The sequence below is a fragment of the Sparus aurata genome, chromosome 2 (genome assembly GCF_900880675.1).
Source record: "Sparus aurata chromosome 2, fSpaAur1.1, whole genome shotgun sequence".
NCBI lineage: Eukaryota > Metazoa > Chordata > Actinopteri > Spariformes > Sparidae > Sparus > Sparus aurata.
In genome coordinates this window covers 19,143,393-19,161,951 of record NC_044188.1, presented here as the reverse complement: position 1 = coordinate 19,161,951, position 18,559 = coordinate 19,143,393, and the positions used below count along the sequence as shown (strand labels likewise).

The window sequence follows — 18,559 nt, the reverse complement described above, 5'->3', positions numbered from 1 at the left end:
CTGATGGGCTTGCTGAGGAGCATCAATACAGAGGAGATGCACAAATGTAATCATCTTCTTATTCTATTTTACCATAATTCTTCAAAGGCAATGCTGAGAATAAAAGGCGTGAGAGAGACCACAGAGGCTGCTCATCAAAAGCAGCACTTCGGGGTAAAATGTTGTAACATAGATTTTATTCAGCTCTGATCATTACAAACTGCGTCTGGAAGTCACATTTGTTTTCTTCAACGAACTTTATTTACCACAGATGCACTGAGTAAGAAAGCATGAACAATATGTAAAACACAGACAGTCGACTTGTGTTAGGCATACAGTGACATACATTTGTGCTTGATATGTCTATTTTTTTGGGGATGACAAAACTTTCAATACAGCAGAATTACAGCAGCGTATTGCTGCAACGCCATAAACTAGATATTTTCTTACCATTTAAAAAATATATTTTCATGACCTGCGAGAGGAATGAGGCCCCGCTGTCACATCTGATTCTGCTCTGATCCAGAGCTGTCCGTCCACTGGAGAAGAGCTCAGAGATTACTTTTTTAACTTTTGAGATTAAAAAGTGGATTTATCTTTATTTCTGTTTATCGATCTGACTCCAGCAACGACCTGCAGAGTTGACCTCTATTGTTGGGTGTTCACGAAGTGTGATCTTGACGGAGCTGGATGGGAAATGTACTTTATCGTTTTAACTCCATTTGTGCTTTAGCTCTTCTTCATACCTTTTATATTTTATTGTTTATTTTTTACTATTATCATTATTATTATTATTTTACTGTTATATTGAACTGTCCTTTGGCTGCTTTGATGCACAAATTTCCATTGTTTGCGGTACTAATAAAGGAATTTCTGATTCTGATTACTACACAAACAACATTACAGAGGACAGAGTGGAACAGAAGACAGTAAACCAGAGTCTCTGAGTGCTGAGTTAAGTAAAAGTTTAAACACACCGACACACACACACCCTAGAGATGTACCATGGCTCACTAGCTTACAGTTTATGTAAAGTAATTTTTTTGTTGTTTTAACGAGAAATGATCACGCTATTACGGCAAATTTATCATAACATCACAAGAATCTTTCTCTTGTTACAATAATAACCTTATAATCACAAGAACTTTATTCATGTAGCACCTTCAAAATGTTATGAGTTCACAAAGTACTTTGACAGACAAAGCAAAAGCAGGAAACTCAGGAAATCAGCATAACAGAATGAAAAGCCTTAGTCACATATAAGCAATACAAATAAAAAGGAAAAAAGGAAAATAAGAAGACGACAACTTATCAGAGGAATTAGAAACAGATAAACATATTAAGAACAGTGGAAAGATTAAAAGGAATAAAGAAGAGGACGTCACATAAAAACAAGTCAATATATGTTTGGTTTAAGAAGTGACTTTTAAAAAGTGACAACATTTGTGAGCCCTGCTGGCACAAGCACGGTCACCTACAGATTTAAGCCTTGACTTGAGAACAACCAGAGGAGCCGAGACTGCAAAGAGGCTCACATGGGGTCAAAATTTCTGCTATCTTGGGGCAAAGCTCAGGTGAAAGGGTACCAGTAAAATCTTAAAATGGATTCTCTATCAGACAGGCAGCTGATGGAGATGTGATATTCTCCCTTAGAGCCAGTGAGAAGTTATCACATGAAAAGTTTTACGTTAAAATACGATAATATAACGTAAAATAACTTGTGACAACATAAAACATGTTGTGTTAAGATAAATAGATTCATGTAATAACAAGACAAGTTTCTCGTCATAGGATGATGCGTTTGTATTTCGTAATAACGTGAAAATATTTTGTTTTAACTTGAAAAGTAATAACCTAAAATCTTACGATGCGTTGTACTTTTTCGGGCATGGCAGCAATGTGCTTTAGTACAGAACAGTAGCCGGCAGCGTTTTCACAGTATATTTCTCAGCACAACAGAATTTAAAATAGACGCTGAAGAAAACCATTAAAAGTAGTATTTCACTTTAATTTTTCTGGCATGCACACCAAACCTCCGGCAGCTGCAGATCGCAGACGCTCAGGCTCTTTTCCAAGCTTTTCCATGTTGCAAAATATCATTTACATGGTAATGCTTGTGACTTTGTACATTTATTAACCAACATACCAACTAATATTTTCATCTTTTTTTCAGATATTGTAACTTGTCCCTGCTGGGAAAGCACAGGTGTGAATAATAAAATGAAGAAATGAGTTTCATGGCCCTGGTGTTGTGCAGGCTGGCTCACTGGGACAAGTCAAAATGTCAAAATCAAATGTAAAAAGTCAAAAGCATTACAAACTATATTTCTACATAAGCACTTAACAGTAAACATTAGATAACATACACATCTCTGTGTACATGTCACTGTTGTGAGCTTCTGTTTTTTTCAGTGAAGGAAGATAAAATACATAGTTAAGCACTCATGCAGTAGATTAACTGGCACTGTTTGGTGCATAAATGCAGAATAAGACATTGTGATGATTCCGTCCTTCTTTCCCACATTTCTAAACAAGAATCGAATGTGTTGCGTTCACACTCCAGCATTTAATGTCCCGTACACTGCACATTTTGTGCATTAGACGTGGCACTGAGCAGATGTTACAACACGTTATAAATCAGAAGGTGTTCAGGGCTGCGCGTACCAGACACATCCTGGATTTTATCATCACGGCATCTTTTTTTTTTTTTGTCCCTTTGCGCGTTTTATGAAGACATCATAAGGCACTGCTTTATCATGACGGTCATAAACATGCCAGCCCTCCATCTCCAGTCTCCTCCTTGGCAAAATCCCAGTGATCATTAAAGTGCCTCACACCTTCCCGAAGGACGCGTGTGGTAAACTGGATAAGGGAGCAGCTGCTGATGCGAATTCTCTTAATCCAGGATGTTTCCAGTATTAAAAGTTCCACTGGGAGCTGGTGAGAGTCTGAATGTATTTATCACTTTCTTACTGCTTCTCTCTCTTTTGAGTCCGTCCCTCAGTGGCTCTGATGATCTTTGTGCAGCTGCATTCTCTCCTTCTCCACTTGGAGGCGCTCTCTCTCAATCTGCAGTCTGCCCGCCTCGAATTTAAAGAACTGCAGTCTCTCCTTCTCCAGCAGCAGCCTCTCCTTCTCCAGTTTCAGCCTCTCGGTCTCCAGATCCACCACCGACATCCAGCCGTTACTTTCCCTCTCCCTCTGTCCGTCGTGGGTGGAGGACAAGGAGGGCGTGGAGGACGAGGGCGGGCCTTGTTGTGGCGGCAGGTTAAAGGAGGAGTCGACGTGCTCCGATTGGCTGAGGAGCTGAAGCCTCAGTCTCTCCCTCTCCACCTGTAGCCTCTCTCTGTCCAGCTGCAGTCTTTCCCTCTCCACCTCCATGTAACGGAGTCGCTCCTTCTCCACCGCCAGGCGCTCTTTCTCCACCGCCAGGCGTTCCGTTTCCACAGCCAGACGCTGTTTCTCCAGCTCCAGTCGCTGTTTCTCAACAGCCACCAGGAACCCCGGCCCCATGTTGTCATGATTGTTTAGTCCACCCGGTATCCCCATCAGGCCTCCAGCGAGCGGCACGTCTCTGGTGAAGGTGGAGGTCGGAGCCTTGGAGGAGCTGAGCAAGTCGTCGTGGGAGTAAACATCCCCAATGTGCCCCTCGCCACGGGACTCAATGTCGCTGAGCAGGGAGGGGAAATCATCCTCATCTATTTCTCCGTCTCCCACGTCGCCATCGCCATCCAGCTAGAGGGACAGAGTGACATCATTAAAGGGGCACTCCACCTGATTTTACACATACAGTTGTGGGAGGGAAAACAGTTGCATAATGTGTCCGTGGAAGGAATTTTTTTTACAGATCCTGATAAAATAACCCTGATGAAAGATGAGGAAAGATACAAACAACAAAGCATTCTGGGAAATAGTCTCCAGTGTTTTTGGAGCTGGACCCAAACTAGAGATTCAGGATATTTATGTCTCTGCAGCTTCCATTGATCTTATCCAGCTTCAGTACTGTCGCTGAACACAATTATGAGCTTTATGTGTGAGGATATAAAGGTTTTTCAGTCGGTTTAAAGGGACAGTTGACCAAAAAATCTAACATACAGATGTTTTTACTCTTACCTGTTTAGTGCTATTTATCTATGTGGATCTATTCTGATGTGAGTCTCCTACATCAAACTGCTCACAGCAAGGCCTGTGGATTATCTTGAGTAACAGAGTTGTGATGTCTCAAAGGACACATTGCTGTTAAGAGTTCCGAGTTTATGTTTTTGGCACTTTGAGCACCACAAGCCGAGTGAAACATCTGGTTTCATTATGCTGGAGAGAAGGCAGACATCTCTACAGCTGATTTCTCAAAGATTTTGCAACTCACACCCATACAATCTAAATGGATGAACAGCACTACAGGTAAGATAAAGTATATGTATTTTGATACGGGGTTAACTTCCCTTTAAGGTGGTATTACATACAGTAGCTCATATTGGGAAAGAGATCCGTTTGTTAAACCATTTACACGCCAAAACAATAAGACTCCAACTGAGGCATCGATGTGATCATGTCGTGGTCTGACACACAAAACTATTACCTCGATTTCTGCTGCAGACTATCTGGCTGCTGAAATGAAGAACTTTAATCGGCTGGATACAGTTTAATAACACCGTTAAGAAATAAGGTGGAAGATTGGATCGCGGAATTATTGTGTAATAATTGTGGAACATCGTAAGTGGACGGCTACCACAGTGTGAACAGATCTTGATCTGATCTGAAAACAGACGTTAATGCAATCAGAGAAAAGTAGCATTTAAAATACCGCCTTCAAATTAAATCCTAATGAATTGACACACACTTAATTTAAATTCATCTCTACCTTGTGAACCTACATGAGCCCAATCAAAAGGCCGGATTAAGAGGAGCCACTTGAGCGACATTATGCGGCAGAATAATCACAGCAGTATGTTAAACATAGCTGCCTCTGCTGATGAGGACATTAATGAAGCTAATTAACACATTAGCAAATACTTGCATGTCGAGATAGGCTACTTGTCTTCTCATAACATGGACAGTGATATTACGAGCATCAAGGAGCGGAAATCATTCCGTCATCAATTACATGCAAATTTAATTAACAGACTCTAAGGTTAAATCAGAATATCTGATCTACAGAGGGCACGTGTGGTGTCAGGGCACAGCTTCTCTCCACTACTGTCATCGTACACACACTGTCACTACTGTGGCACCGCTGTAGAGATGACAACTTTCTGTTTCTTACTCTGTATTCACCCATGTCATCCTCTGTTTTCACACTCGGCGGTGCCATCATGGCCTGCCCGCTCAGCTCACCGACAGCTGGCAGCTCCGGCCAGTCGCAGTGACAATCTTTCGGGAGGCCTGAGAGGTCAAGCAGCTGGTCACACTCGGACCCCAGAGAGGCTGCCTCGGGCTCAGGAGACGACTGATCATACTCAGTCTTCAGGGCCACAGACGAAGAGGAGGAGGAGGAGAAAGAGAGCTCGGCCTGAAGCTGTTTCCTCTTCATCAGGGCCCGCCAGTCCAGGTAACGACGCTTCACCTGTGCAAGAGATCAGGAAGGAAAAGAGCTAGTGTGTCGAACAAAAAATCTGAGACTATGATTTAAATGGATATCCTCAAAGAGTCCAATACTTAAACAACTCAGACATGATTTCTTGCTGTGCGTTCAGCTTTTGTTGCTGTTTCATAAGTTGAAATGATGTTCCTGGTCCATCGCTAATCATGATGTTGCAGGAGCAACCTCTATATGTGTTGCAAAGCTCAGACATCACAGCAGCCTGATTGGCAAGTTGTAACAATGTTGTGACAATGGTCCAGCACAGCAATACACGCGAAGATTAGAACGAAGACATGAACTCACTTCTGCAGCGGTGCGCAGCTCTCCCTCCCCCAGCGAGTTGACACCTCGCGCCACCTCCTCCCATGCCTGTCTCTTCAGCTCATTAATGGCCGTGTTCTGTTCACACACAAAGAGAAAGAGAAGGATGAAAATAACATTTAGACGGTTTCATTCAATCCTGTCGAGGCTTTGTAGCGACGGCGTTGTATTGTGGTGAGTGAAGTGACACTATGAGGTCTGTTAAAACGTGTAAGCAGTGCAGGTTCCTGTAAAATTAGAGGTTTTCCAATAAATACAAAGCCGCCATTTTTGTAGAACAATAAATCCTCTGGTCTGTTTGATAATTTTTGAAGCCAATACCATTAGTGACGTGTAAAAGTTTTAAATAATGATACATCAGCTGATAGGATTTTCTTTCCATAAACACATAAGTTTAAAACAATTAAATGTATCTTTTTATTTGTAGGACTTTGACCAAGATGTGCGCTGAGTGGGATATCTTGCGGTTGTACAATAAACAGTGTCAGTGCTCTCTGGTGGACAATGGAGATAATGGAAATGTTGCTTCTAAAATATTTTTGTACTGTTCATTCATTTTACAGCAGCCGACACATACAGAGTGTTTATTTCAATGTATGTACTTATGTCAGCCAATATATGACCCAGATGGTTGATCAGTTTGGTAGCCAAGTTGCCTCATTATGTGTTTGTTTTTTAGTAATGACTTGCTTTTTGGTCGAGCATTTCAGTTAATTGTGTCCAAGTCCCTTAAGACAAATCTGTCATATCGAGTACTAATCGTTCACCTTTTCACACATTTTACAAGAGCATACAAAGAGTTGCTAATTGGATAAGACAATAAGACAGGAGAGTTTTCTAATTGGTTTGCGCTCCTGTTTTACTCCTGCTGTTGATCTCTCTTACTCGGCTCACACATCAGAGCACAGAGATGACAGAGAACACGTTTTGGGAATAAATGCATGTGAAAGAGGAAAAAGGCAGCATGTCAGCAGCATGACTTGATATATTTCTATTATTTTCATTGTCGATCATTTCCAGTCAGATGTTTGGTCCGGAATGTGTGAGGAAATGGAAAAATGTCAACCGGTGTGTTTCCAAACGGTTGTCGTGTTTTGTCCGCAGCCCAGTGATGTTCAGTTTACTGTCATAGAGAAGTAAAGAAATCAGATAATAGCAAGAAACTAATCGATTATTATCTCTGCTATGCATTAATAACTCTCACCATAGGTGTCACAATCTATTAATTAAAAGAAGAAGAGGAAGAGATCTACACCTGCTGTCTGGAGAACAACACGTCCCTCCTCTTGTGGATCTCCCTGATGAGAGTCTGTGTTTCTCTCACGCTGTAGTTGCTCTTCCTCTTCCTCTTCAGATGCTTCATCTGCAGGAAATCCAGTTTGGCAGCAAGGAAGTGGGCAGAAACCCCAGAAACACAAGGAGAGACAAACAGAGACGAGGAGAGACAACTGGGGGAAAATAAGCAAGAAGGTATAGAAGGAGAAACAGATTAAATAAAGGGATGAGAGGGGGAAATGGGAAACAAGGTTTTCAAAGAGAGATAGATCAGAGGTCAGAGCAAAGGTAGGTTTCAGTCCTCAGATGGAGAAGACGTGTTTGTTGTAAAGGTCAGTTCATGTCCAGCAGAGGAGCTTTCCTTCAAAAGCACAGCAGTTTCCATCAGGGAGGAATCCCTCGCTGTGAAGTCTTCCACATGGGCGAATTATCCCAGCTGCTACACTCGATGCTGGCTCTGTGAGACTTGAAGTTGTGGAAACATCACGTGAAGAAGAAGAAGTGTGTGTAGCTGAAGAGGTCAGCTGGTGGGCCTGAAGAGTAAATCATCAAAAGCCTTCTTCCTCTTTTTTTTTGGACCCAGTTTGAGCAGAGGGTTCACTTTTTGCCTTGAAAAGGCCCCGATGTGATGTAAGTAAGGCCACAGAGAAAAATAAAAGACAACAGGCAGGGTTTTCCACCTGTGGTTCCTGGCCTGGACTGCTGCCAGGTGAGCTTACACAGGTAAGCATCACAGGCTGAAAAGGCTCTGCAGTCTTCCTGTAGGCACAAAGAGAGTAGTTATTGTATTGATATACATGCAGCAGTGTGTGTCAAGTTAATTTGTGATAAAAACCTAAAGTTAGAGGGATATGTTTGAGGACTGATGTACAGTTGGCCGTGCAGCACACTTGTGTGGTATCGACATGAAAAAGAGATGCTGAATATGGAGAAACTGGGTTACAATATTAGCCCACAAATACTGAGACAGCCACCAGTGATTAAAATGTTTAATAACATTTGAACCACCAATCCTGTCACTATGCTTTAAAAACTCATGTAAAGTGAAGTTTCTTAGCTTTTTACATTCAGGGGCTCTGTAGTGAATGTGATTATGCCATTTTGTTCTGCAGCATTTATCTGTCAAAGAAACCTACACAGCTTCTTCCTCCTGGCCAATGGAGACAACGCTTGTAGCCAAATTACTTGTTGTTCTGGTTCAGTGGATAACATATTTCTCTGAATAAAGTCACTTTTGCTTCACTGTACTCTGTTATTATTCAATTGCTTTTCTATTTTCTTTTTGGAAAGGTCAGATGGAGAGAAAAGTTCATTTTAATGTAAAAAAAAAAAAAAAAAAAAAAAAAAAAAAACTACATTTCTGAGAGCTGAGGTTCTTTCTGGGGTTGCAGCAAAGTACCTTAAGTTAGACTTCTTAAGGTAGAACGTGATATGGGAGATGATGGTTAACATACAGTGTATTGAATTTTGACAGGACATAGATCAAGTTTTAATCACATTTCATATCTGTCAGGATGTGTCTTTTGAAATTATGACGAAGCATTTGTTCCAACGAAAGAAAAAAAACTTGTCTTCATCCCTTTAAGGGCCATTGTATAATTCTAAAAAAAATTAAAAAACAATTGTATGAAGTTGTATACCGTGACACTGTTAAACTGTGATATTTTCACAGATGCAAACTGTTCCACAAAAAATCGCAGTGCAATTGTATTTATACAGGTAATTTGGTAAATGAATGCATTCTCAGACAAAGCAACTGTAAAATTGGATTTTAAAAGAGCCTTTAGGTTCACAAATGATGCATGCCATTTAATGCTGGAGGCTAAAACAGGGTAGGAAAAAAATACATACATGCAGGAGGGTCAGGAACCCCATAACCTGTCTGGCTCTTTAAGGGTTAAGTAAATAAAGTAGCTATATAATACACAATATTACATGAATGTGAACTGCAATCAGTTAGTCTGTCACTTTATTTTGAATGAGAAATGCAGACATGCATTTAATTGTTGTCATCTGACTTCTGTTTGTATGGGAATCATTTAAAAAAATACTTCATTGTGTTCTGAGTAAGGGATCTCTCTATTAACATTTAATTAACATTAACATTACATACCTGCTAATATAGAGAAATGCAGATTTAGAGATGTGTATTGGTGAATGTATGTTGACACCAAAGCAACACTACTGATGTTTCAATTCTCTCTGCAGCACATTAACCTGTTATCAGATGGTTATCACCCTTCCTCAGTGGCTATTATAAGCAGAGAATACACTTTAATATAGTGTGTATTTCGCGTGTATTTTCTGCTTTAAAAAGCAATGTATACATTTAATGTATATAGGGAGAATATAGCCTTATAAAAATGTACATGATTTTAAATTTCTATTCATCCAGTATACGTTTCTTCTGTTAGCCCACATGCAGTCAAATTCTAGGTAAAGCCTTTCTGTATCTTTCGCAAGCATTTGTTGTAAAAAAAGAAAAAAGAAAAAAAACGTTTTCTTCCCGAGGTATAGTAGCTTCAAGATAGCAGTCACATTTTCTAACCAGACGAGTGAATCACAGTTTCCCACATCACACACAGAAATATGATGTCGACCATCTTTCCGCCGCCTGCAATAAAACGATATGTGTTGTAGATTATACAGAAAACTCACCTTACGCACACAGATGCACCGCAATCAAAACAACATCATAGAGGCACAATTTTAATGCGGCTTTCACGTGTAACTCGGAAAACTGGTCTTTCCGAGCTTTCGAGCTCTAGATATGAGTGTATTGTTGCTATGCTGATAAACTCAGTTGGAAGACAAAATTAAGCCATTCAGTTGAATCATATTTTTCCTCTTTGTCCAAGCAGCCTATCGTAACCGTTGCCCCTTACAGTACAAAATATATATATTTATGAATTTTAAGGATTTAGCCCACCGAAGGGTTGTTATTTGAATTATGGAAATAAGGACATACCCGAGTAACAGTCAGACAGCTTCAGTCAAGCATGTCTAAATCTGTGGTATCAGAAAACTGCTATATGCTGACACCCCAACACAATATCCTCATATTTCCAATAATCATGAGAGCATTTGAGGGTGTCCTCAGAGCCGCACTGTTTCCGTCGCTCCTATTGGTCAATCCCCCACCGCGCCCACTTATGACGACATCGAATCTCGCCTGGCTCTTCCGGGCATGTCCGCGCCGCTGTCAACCCGAAATGTAAACAACGAGGCGACGTTTTGTGCAGTAGTGTGTTACAGTTCACCGCCTCTTAACTGTTCCACAGTCAAAATGTCTGACATGTAATATTTCCTGTCTTTTGTCGTCGCTGAAACTCTGCCTTCATGTTAACGCGTAATGCTAACATTAGCTCACTAACTAGTTGCGAGCAGCCTGAAGTTGTGGAGGAGTTCAGGTGAGCAGGCGGAGGTGAGGGCACATGGGCTCCGTCCGCTGGGCTTTCCGCTGCGGGTCGTGGACACCGAGCAGGTCTGACTGGCTGCTCGCTGCACGCTGCATTCAGCGGGAGGAGAAAGACAGGATCGGACAGTTCGTGTTCGCCAAGGATGCTAAATCAGCCATGGTGAGTGTCTGACGGGGAACTTTCTGACTCTGCTACCTTCTGCATGCTGACTTATTGCACCAGCTCCAGCAGCATATATACGTGAATGACACTGTCTCTTTGTCACCCCACCAGGCTGGCAGGTTGCTGCTGAGGAAATTCGTGTGTGAGAAGATGGAGGTCCCCTGGTCAGAGATCAGACTGGAGCGATCACCCAGAGGGAAACCCTACCTGGCAGCACCACTGAAGGTTAAACAGCACTTTACCTCACGTATACTGCTGCCCCTAATTATTCACTGAGACCAAAGTAACAACAGTATTAAGACATCTACCTTTCCCCTTTCAAATATCAAAGGTACCCTTAAACATCATATTTTCACATTGAAAGTATTCTAGGAGTAAAGTTTGGATGCGCAGTGTGAATTGTACAGCTGGGATTGCTAAAAGACGGTGATAGACTCATTTGATTCACTTGTTTACAACCCCCAAACTAATCCAAAGTATCTACTGTTTGATTACTGCCTCGCTCTCTGCATCCAGGTCGGTTCAGATTCAGAGCCTGAACAACCAGCCTGGAGATTTAACGTGTCCCACCAGGGGGACTACGCTGTGCTCGCTGCAGACCAGGGACGCCAGGTCGGAGTGGATGTAATGAAGACCACCATGCCAGGTGAATGCAGAGATTAACAGTTAAAGTAGAGCAAATTATATATAAAGCAACAGGGGCATGGTCATTGAAATTATTTTTCAACCAATGAAGCAGTGGATATCCACTTACATACTGGAAGTACAAAACAACACAAACATTTTGAAATCAATATGACAAAACCATTCCTTCAAAGTCTGTTGGTTTGTTCAAAAGGTCCAACCTTCCTATAAATTACTTACAATTGCATAATTTCTTGCCATAAACAAGCCTCCTCATCTCAGGAGATTAATAGTCATTTAGCGTTACTGTCTGGGGATAAAAGGCAGATGTGAGATGGGCATTTGAGATGAGATTAGCCCAAACGGTGAAGTTAGCTGAAGTGACAAGTTTCGGGCAAATTCTGTTGCAAAAATCACCCTGTGGTAAATCCATCTGAGGTGTGTTTTCTATGAACAGGCTGAACAATTTAAGCATTTATTTGTGAGTGTTTTTTTATTTTATTTTAGACTTCATTTTAGTCTCTTTCCTGCTCCAAAATACAGGTGCATTGGATGATATTAATAAAAGAGGGTTATCACAACCTTTTAATTCTCATTGGTTGTTTGCTGATGTGAGTCTTTTGGATATTCGAGCCACCCAAAAAATATAACATGCTTCTAATTATTTTGGAGCTGTGTGGATCATGATGCTGCAAAAGCTTAAAATTCAAGATGCCAACATCTTTATCATTCAGCTGTCAATTTTAATTAGTTCTTATCAGCCTGATTTGTGAGTATAATCAGCCTGTAACAAGGTGGAGAAGGTGCTGCTTATGCATTCTCCAACTCAACCACAAGGGGCCACTGTTGCCTAATGTATGTGTAGGCCAAGCTGCTAGCTTTGTGTGTGTGTGTGTGTGTGTGTGTGTGTGTGTGTGTGTGTGTGTGTGTGTGGGTGTGTGTGTGTGTGTGTGTGTGTGTGTGTGTCACACAGCCATATTCAGATGTGTGTGTTGAGAGACATTCTTAGAGAGGAAAATGCCACACTCATCTCAAAAACAGAGTTTTATCAGTTTAATCTTGGAAGCGCTTGTTTTCTACCTCTGACGCCTGCCTCGGTCTTCCCCTTCCTGTCGTCACCTTGCTTCTATTTCATTCTTTCTCTGTCCTCTTCTCTTCCTTTGGTCCTCACTCCTTTCCTTCCTTCCTTCCACGCTCTCATCTTCCCCCTCCAGGTAGCAGCTCTGTGCCGGAGTTTTTCCGCATCATGACTCGTCAGTTTACAGCGTATGAGTGGAGCGTCATCCAATCAGCCAGCTCGGAGGACCAGCAGCTCAACGCGTTCTACCGCCACTGGGTAACCATGGCAACCATACTACCCTTTTTTCGCGCATTGCATCGCTGAAGGGCCCCACAAGCGGTGATTGTTGCGCGTGTGTGTGTGTGTGTGAGAGAGAGGAGGAAATAATGTTGCTGATGTCCTTTAAGACACAGATACATGTGTGGACCTTCTCTATATCTGCATTTTACCCTCTCAGATACACAATAGCCCTTTCTCTCTTTACACTTTCTCCGTCTTTGTCCTTTTAGTCTTTCTCTCATGTATTTTCTTTCTTGCGCGCACACACACATACACACACACACACTCACACACACACACAGATGGACAGCAGTGGTGCTAAGTAAAGATGTTGTGAGATTGAGAGGGTGGCAGAGAGACGTCAAGCTCTGATATCATCACCACACTGTTGACTAATGGCAGAGTTCGACGGTTGCCATAGCGATTAGCCCTGTAATACTGTTGTTGTGGCTCATTGGCTGCCGAGCGGGGTCTGTTTTGGCTGAACGCACACACATTCACACGCGCAGAAAGTCGCTCTTTTGTATACACACTGTTATACATTTGTGCATAGATCCCCATCTGTTGTGGTTTTGAGTTAATGTGCCACTGAGCCAAAACACACGCAACATACACACACACACACACACACACACACACACACAGAAGAGATGCACACAGACTGTCATTCTCAGCTTCGTCAGACACACAGAAGTCCTGTTTTTCCTTATGTGCCTGTGATCGTTTTCTACATGTAACTAGTGATACTGTTTACTTTCTCTCTGGCAAGGCCCTGAAGGAGAGCTTCATCAAAGCCATCGGCACCGGTCTGGGCTTCAACCTACAGAGGGTGGAGTTTCACCTGTCCTCTGGGCCGCTCACACAGGGCCGGGCGCTGCGCCAGACCAAGATGCATCTAGATGAGGAGGAAGAAGAGGACTGGGTGTTTGAAGTGAGTCTGTTTGAAGAGAAGTGTGAAAACGGACAAAAAAAAACCAACAAGAATTTAAAAAAGCTAGACACATTCTTTCTTCTGCATGACGGATGCAAGACTAGTTTAGGTTCTAGATCTAAAAAAGGATTAGACGTGAAAACATGCCAAAGAGGTTGCTGACCGCAGTGTGCAGTTTACCTACAACTCCCATGCCATCCAAAAGGTCGCGTTGGAAGCAGTCTGCAGCCTTTTGAGCTTGTGATCGATCGCCAGTTTGGCACTCTGCCAGACTGTCTTATTTTCTGTGACTTACTGCTTAAGATTCGCTGGTTTTTATTCGCATTTTCATACTTCAATTGGACCAATTTCACAGTTTTCATATTCCCCAGGTTGAGCTGTGCTTATGGTCTTATACCGTGATAGATGAGAAAAAATGTACCAAGTATGTACCATGTACTAAGCTCAGCTTACCATAAAGACTGGAAACCAGGGGCAACAGATTGCTTGACTCTATCTGCAGGTGACAAAATCAGCGATATATTTCGTCACAATATTATCAGCCCTGTCAGTAATACGGGGCAAAAAATGTTTAAGTGTGTTCTTTTATTTTGTGGACCGTTTCTTCATCAGGATTCACACAACGTCTGGTTTTAGTGTGTTTCTGCACGAATCTCCCATAGACTTCAATACAGCTGTCACCACAGTCTGGCACCAAAGCAACATTCAGTGACGTAAACGACCCTTCCTTCTTTTTTAGGTTCTTTGCAACCAGCCAGGAAATAGTCCGACACCAAACCCCTGTAAAACCATGGATTATTCAAACGTGTTCAGTTTGCATGCAATCTCAATGACAGGTTTAGGTGACAGGGACATTTGGGTTATCAGTCCCATTTAGCTGCATGTACTGCAGTAATCAACGTATGACAAGATATTTGCAGTAATATGTTATTATTATGTTATTATTGCAGGGTACTAGGGTTTGTGATAATATCATATCAAGCTTGCTAAATACAGCTTGGTTACTTGTTATTAGTGGGTCTTCCGGCATATTTTTTAGAATAGCAACGTGTATAAAACCAGTTTGACTCAACCTTTAGGAACGTCAATGAGCTTAAATGCAGCGGTTCAAAGGAATCGGCAGCGCAGCCGGAGGGTCCTCTGCTCCCCAGTGCCTTCCCGCTTGAAAGCATCTGCAAAGTGCATCACAGGTGGTCTCACAGAGAAATACACAGAAGAGATTGCAATAGAGGGCCTCTCAAGTGGCCCTCCAGCTCCCCTCAGACCGCGACGAGAGATTAGAGGAGTGTCACATGAGAAGAATCATCTGCTGCCGTCACTCCGTATATTTCCCATTTCGTCTCCTCTTTTCTGCTCCTCTTCTCGCTTTCTCTCGCGGTCCTCTCCACTTCTCACTTTGACATTTCCTCCAGTGTCTTCTCTTTCTCCATCTTCTGTCATCATTGTATTGTACCTGCTCTCCTCTTTCACCTCCTCTGTATTTTTCCTCTCTGTTCCCCCTCCCCCTCCCCCTCCTCCTCCTCCTCTCGCTCTTCCCTTCATTCCCGGTGGCAGAGGGATTAACAAGTGACTGCTAAAAGGTTACCACTGGTTTGAAAAACCCGACGTCTCCTCTCCTCTCTGGGTCACCGAGGCTTAATGCTGTTTTAGTGTCTGTTTTCTCACACCAGAGAATAACAGCTCACTTATATCGATCGCAGATAGAAGGTAATGCATGTGTCCTCTTTTTAAGTATAGATTGCAGGGCAAAGTGGAGTAACAGCAACATACAGAATATGGAGGCTGTTTGGAGACCGAGGATGAGGAGAGGAAGGTTGCAGCAAGAAACACTGAAGCAAAAGGGAATGAATCGCTGGTTTATTTCATACGTATTTAATGTGACGTTTTGGTTAAAATCAAAATTGTTCATGTGAAAGTTTCATATTCAAACACAGATGATGGATAGATTGTCCAATTAGCCGACCCCCCAGAGCAGAAAAGTAGACCGAAAGATAAATAAGGCTGATATTTGTGAAAAAATCAGAGCTAACAGTTAATCAATGATGTGGTTGCTCTTCAAAATATTAATATGCAGCGATTTCTTAAAAAATATTGTATATATTTATATTTTTCCTGCTTTCCTGTGTGTTTCATGTCATTATAAATGACACCGTCGGGTTTTGAACTGTTGGTTGGACAAAACACGACACCTTAGGATGTTTTCGTAGGCTTGACGGGTTTGTAATCGGCTTATTCAACCATTTTGCTGTTCCACATTCTGTAGACAAACTGATATATCAACTGATCAAGAAAATAATCAGCAAAATTAACCAACAATGACATTTACCATCAGTTTCAGCCCTGGTGCCAATCGTCATCATAAATATTAATCTTAGATCATCATGCCAGGCCCAAATTGTAAACAATCTGTTCTAAATGACCTGCTTGGTTAAATGAGGACCAAATAGTATAAAGTGAACTTCAGCAGGGCTGAGACTAGCAATCTTGTTCATCATTGATTAATCAACTAATTGTTTAGTGTTTAAAATGTCAGAATATAGTGGAAAATGTGTCTATACACGCTGTCCTATCAAGAGTAAAAGGCTTCAAAAGAAGAAAGGTTGGCGATTAGTTTTCTGACGATCGACTAATCAATTAGTCAACTAACAACAACAATGTCCATATAAAAACCATTTAATTATCTTTGATATCTTTGTCATCAATGGAGTAACTTAATGTTGTCCAAAACATGAGGCATTAAGAAGTAGATATGGTGATATAGGTATTCCAAAACATGCACGTCTGGTTAGAAAATAATGCAATAGGTGATGACAGAATACTCCAGCTGGCACTGTAACATGTTACTGGTCATGACAAATACACAAAGTCCTGTCCTATACAAGACGGCGACACACATCATTGTTTGTGATCAGTGACGGATGGCAGTGACGCCGAGAGGTCAAACAAACCGGAGCTGGTCAGATTTGTCTCGTATACAAATCGACACGCACCGGCTGTTAACAGAGAGAGGAGATGAGCAGCACTGCTGTTGACCGCGCGTCCTCTGGCTCATTGCGTGCTGATCAGAGAGCAGCGATGAGACATGTTACTTCCTGCCGACCTCTAGTGATGTCACCGCCGCAGCCTCTGGACTCAGACGCAGAGGGACACAGTAACAGAAATTCAAAAACAGACCGTCACAAAGCCACAACTCTCTTTTTTGTCAACAGCAGAATGACAAAATATTTTAGAATATACTACAGTCCCCGGAGACACAGCTTCCTCTCCACGCTCCATTACTATCTGCCATTTTGTGACTAACCCCCCCCCCCCCACTACACACACAACGCCACCTGTTACTCCCACATATACACACTCAGCTTTGGCCTTTAATGTCCAAGTGTATTTCTGCCAGTTACACAGAATGCAACACAGATTGTATTTGGAGTAGAAGTTATAGAGCGTTTAGAAAAAGAAGCCACACCCGGCTAGATCTAGAGCATCTGTATATGGAGGACTGAACATACCGAAATGAAAAACAAAGACTGTTATGTATTGCGTTAAATTATTCACTAATTAATTTATTAATTGCTATTCATAATTGCAATTTAAGTGCTTTAAGAGAACTTTTTGTGTTTTTAAATGATCCAACTTAAAATTAAATAATTATTATGGGACTGCCTCTTCTTTGTTAGTATTTCTCTTCATTATTTATTCATTTGTTGATTCATTTTTGTCCTTGTCTTTGTTTTAACTCAATTTCAGTGAAAAAGTGAGTTACCCATCATTGATTTCACAACCACAAATAAATGTTGATTGATTCACTGATTGAAATAAATAAATGGGTCTATGAACAAATTCATATACCATTAAATGTACCAAAAGATATATTTTTCTTTAATGTAGGCATGAGTTAATTTACAAAATGTGACATAAATTGATGCCTCTGCTTTAGTTTCACACTGTATTCATAATCTCCAATTTAATTTTGCATTTTATGTTCTTAATTCATTCATATTTTTTTTAACATGTTTATTTCTGTATTATTTTCTCTTTGCGTTCCCCTCCTACTTATTACCACAAATGTATTTGCGTCTCTGAAGTCTTTTTACATTTCGTTATGCTTTCCTGCTTCATTATGCAGATGTGGGCGCTGTCATTCAAACCGTGTCATGTGGTAGTTTCAGGCAGTTTCCGTCCTTGTTATGTGACCTTGTGAGGTTGTTGTATAGGATGCATTAATACATATTGCATGTTTAATGCTCAAGTAAGGAGGTCAGCAGTGAATAGTGAAGATAATCTGCTTAGATTCACGTGAACATGGCTGGAGAACGGGATATGAACCTGGGTTTTGCCACATGTATTAATCATACATGCTGCCGGACAGATTTATATCTTTAAGCTCGGCCCTTTTCAGAGAATACATTCATGCTTGATGTTTTCTCTGCACCGCTCCTGCTTAGGGAGCGATGAATGCAGTGGTCATCTGACTGAACCGTGCTTTCCTTTCATGCACATGTCCACTAAATATTCACATGCATGAACTAGATTACACACAGGTGGAAGAATGCTGATAAGAATGCACATATGCATCATTTATCAAATAGTATTTGCTCTGAATTTGAATGTGAAGATGATTTTTATTTATTTATTTTTTCATTTAGAATGAAATGTAGGTTGTTTGTTTGCATGTTTTTACGTGTGTGTGTGTGTGTGTTTCTGCAGGAGAGTTTGCTGGACGCTGACCATCATGTGGCTGTAGCTCTCGGACCACAGGACAAAGCAGGCTCTGAGGTGATGACCCACTACATTCACATGCTCAGCGTTTTAAAGTGGCTCCTGTTTCTAATGACATCTACTGAAGTTAGCATGCTAACTAGCTAGCGCTGGCCCATCCTGTCTCTTGATACCACTTTATACCACAGGAGGTGATAGTCTGATAGTACAGC

The 18,559-nt window shown here is 41.5% G+C and overlaps 2 protein-coding genes across 6 annotated transcripts in view; one reads left to right on the top strand and one right to left on the bottom strand.

Moving 5' to 3' along the window:
- Positions 1-217: 217 nt before the first annotated feature.
- On the bottom strand, positions 218-12,578 carry msantd4 (Myb/SANT-like DNA-binding domain containing 4 with coiled-coils). Of its 3 annotated transcripts, none has more exons than XM_030402560.1 (5): positions 12,442-12,578; positions 7,137-7,915; positions 5,864-5,959; positions 5,243-5,542; positions 218-3,714 (listed from the first exon to the last, which is right to left on the bottom strand). In XM_030402560.1, exons 2-5 carry the CDS (start codon positions 7,242-7,244, stop codon positions 2,980-2,982), a joined length of 1,239 nt encoding a protein of 412 aa, XP_030258420.1. In that variant the 5' UTR covers positions 7,245-7,915; positions 12,442-12,578; the 3' UTR covers positions 218-2,979. The 3 variants fall into 3 exon arrangements, with proteins under 3 accessions (XP_030258420.1, XP_030258428.1, XP_030258409.1); XM_030402568.1 differs by lacking the exon at positions 12,442-12,578 and adding an exon at positions 10,125-10,287; XM_030402549.1 differs by lacking the exon at positions 12,442-12,578 and adding an exon at positions 9,815-10,097.
- The window catches only part of aasdhppt (aminoadipate-semialdehyde dehydrogenase-phosphopantetheinyl transferase), a 21,789-nt gene continuing 13,535 nt past the window's right edge, over positions 10,306-18,559 (top strand). For all 3 annotated transcript variants that reach the window (XM_030402591.1, XM_030402601.1, XM_030402583.1), the window contains exons 1-6: positions 10,306-10,734; positions 10,849-10,962; positions 11,254-11,383; positions 12,576-12,697; positions 13,470-13,631; positions 18,336-18,404. In XM_030402591.1, the coding sequence (XP_030258451.1) occupies positions 10,591-10,734; positions 10,849-10,962; positions 11,254-11,383; positions 12,576-12,697; positions 13,470-13,631; positions 18,336-18,404 (741 nt within the window). In that variant the 5' untranslated portion in view covers positions 10,306-10,590. The remainder of the gene's footprint in view (positions 10,735-10,848; positions 10,963-11,253; positions 11,384-12,575; positions 12,698-13,469; positions 13,632-18,335; positions 18,405-18,559) is intronic.

Excerpts from the sequence above, each read along its gene's own strand:
- msantd4 (XM_030402560.1), bottom strand. The coding sequence starts at position 7,244 with ATGAAGCATCTGAAGAGGAAGAGGAAGAGCAACTACAGCGTGAGAGAA. Across the intron at positions 5,960-7,136 it reads TGTTGTTCTCCAGACAGCAG|AACACGGCCATTAATGAGCT; the intron begins GTGTAGATCTCT and ends GTGTGTGAACAG. Across the intron at positions 5,543-5,863 it reads AGCTGCGCACCGCTGCAGAA|GTGAAGCGTCGTTACCTGGA; the intron begins GTGAGTTCATGT and ends TCTCTTGCACAG.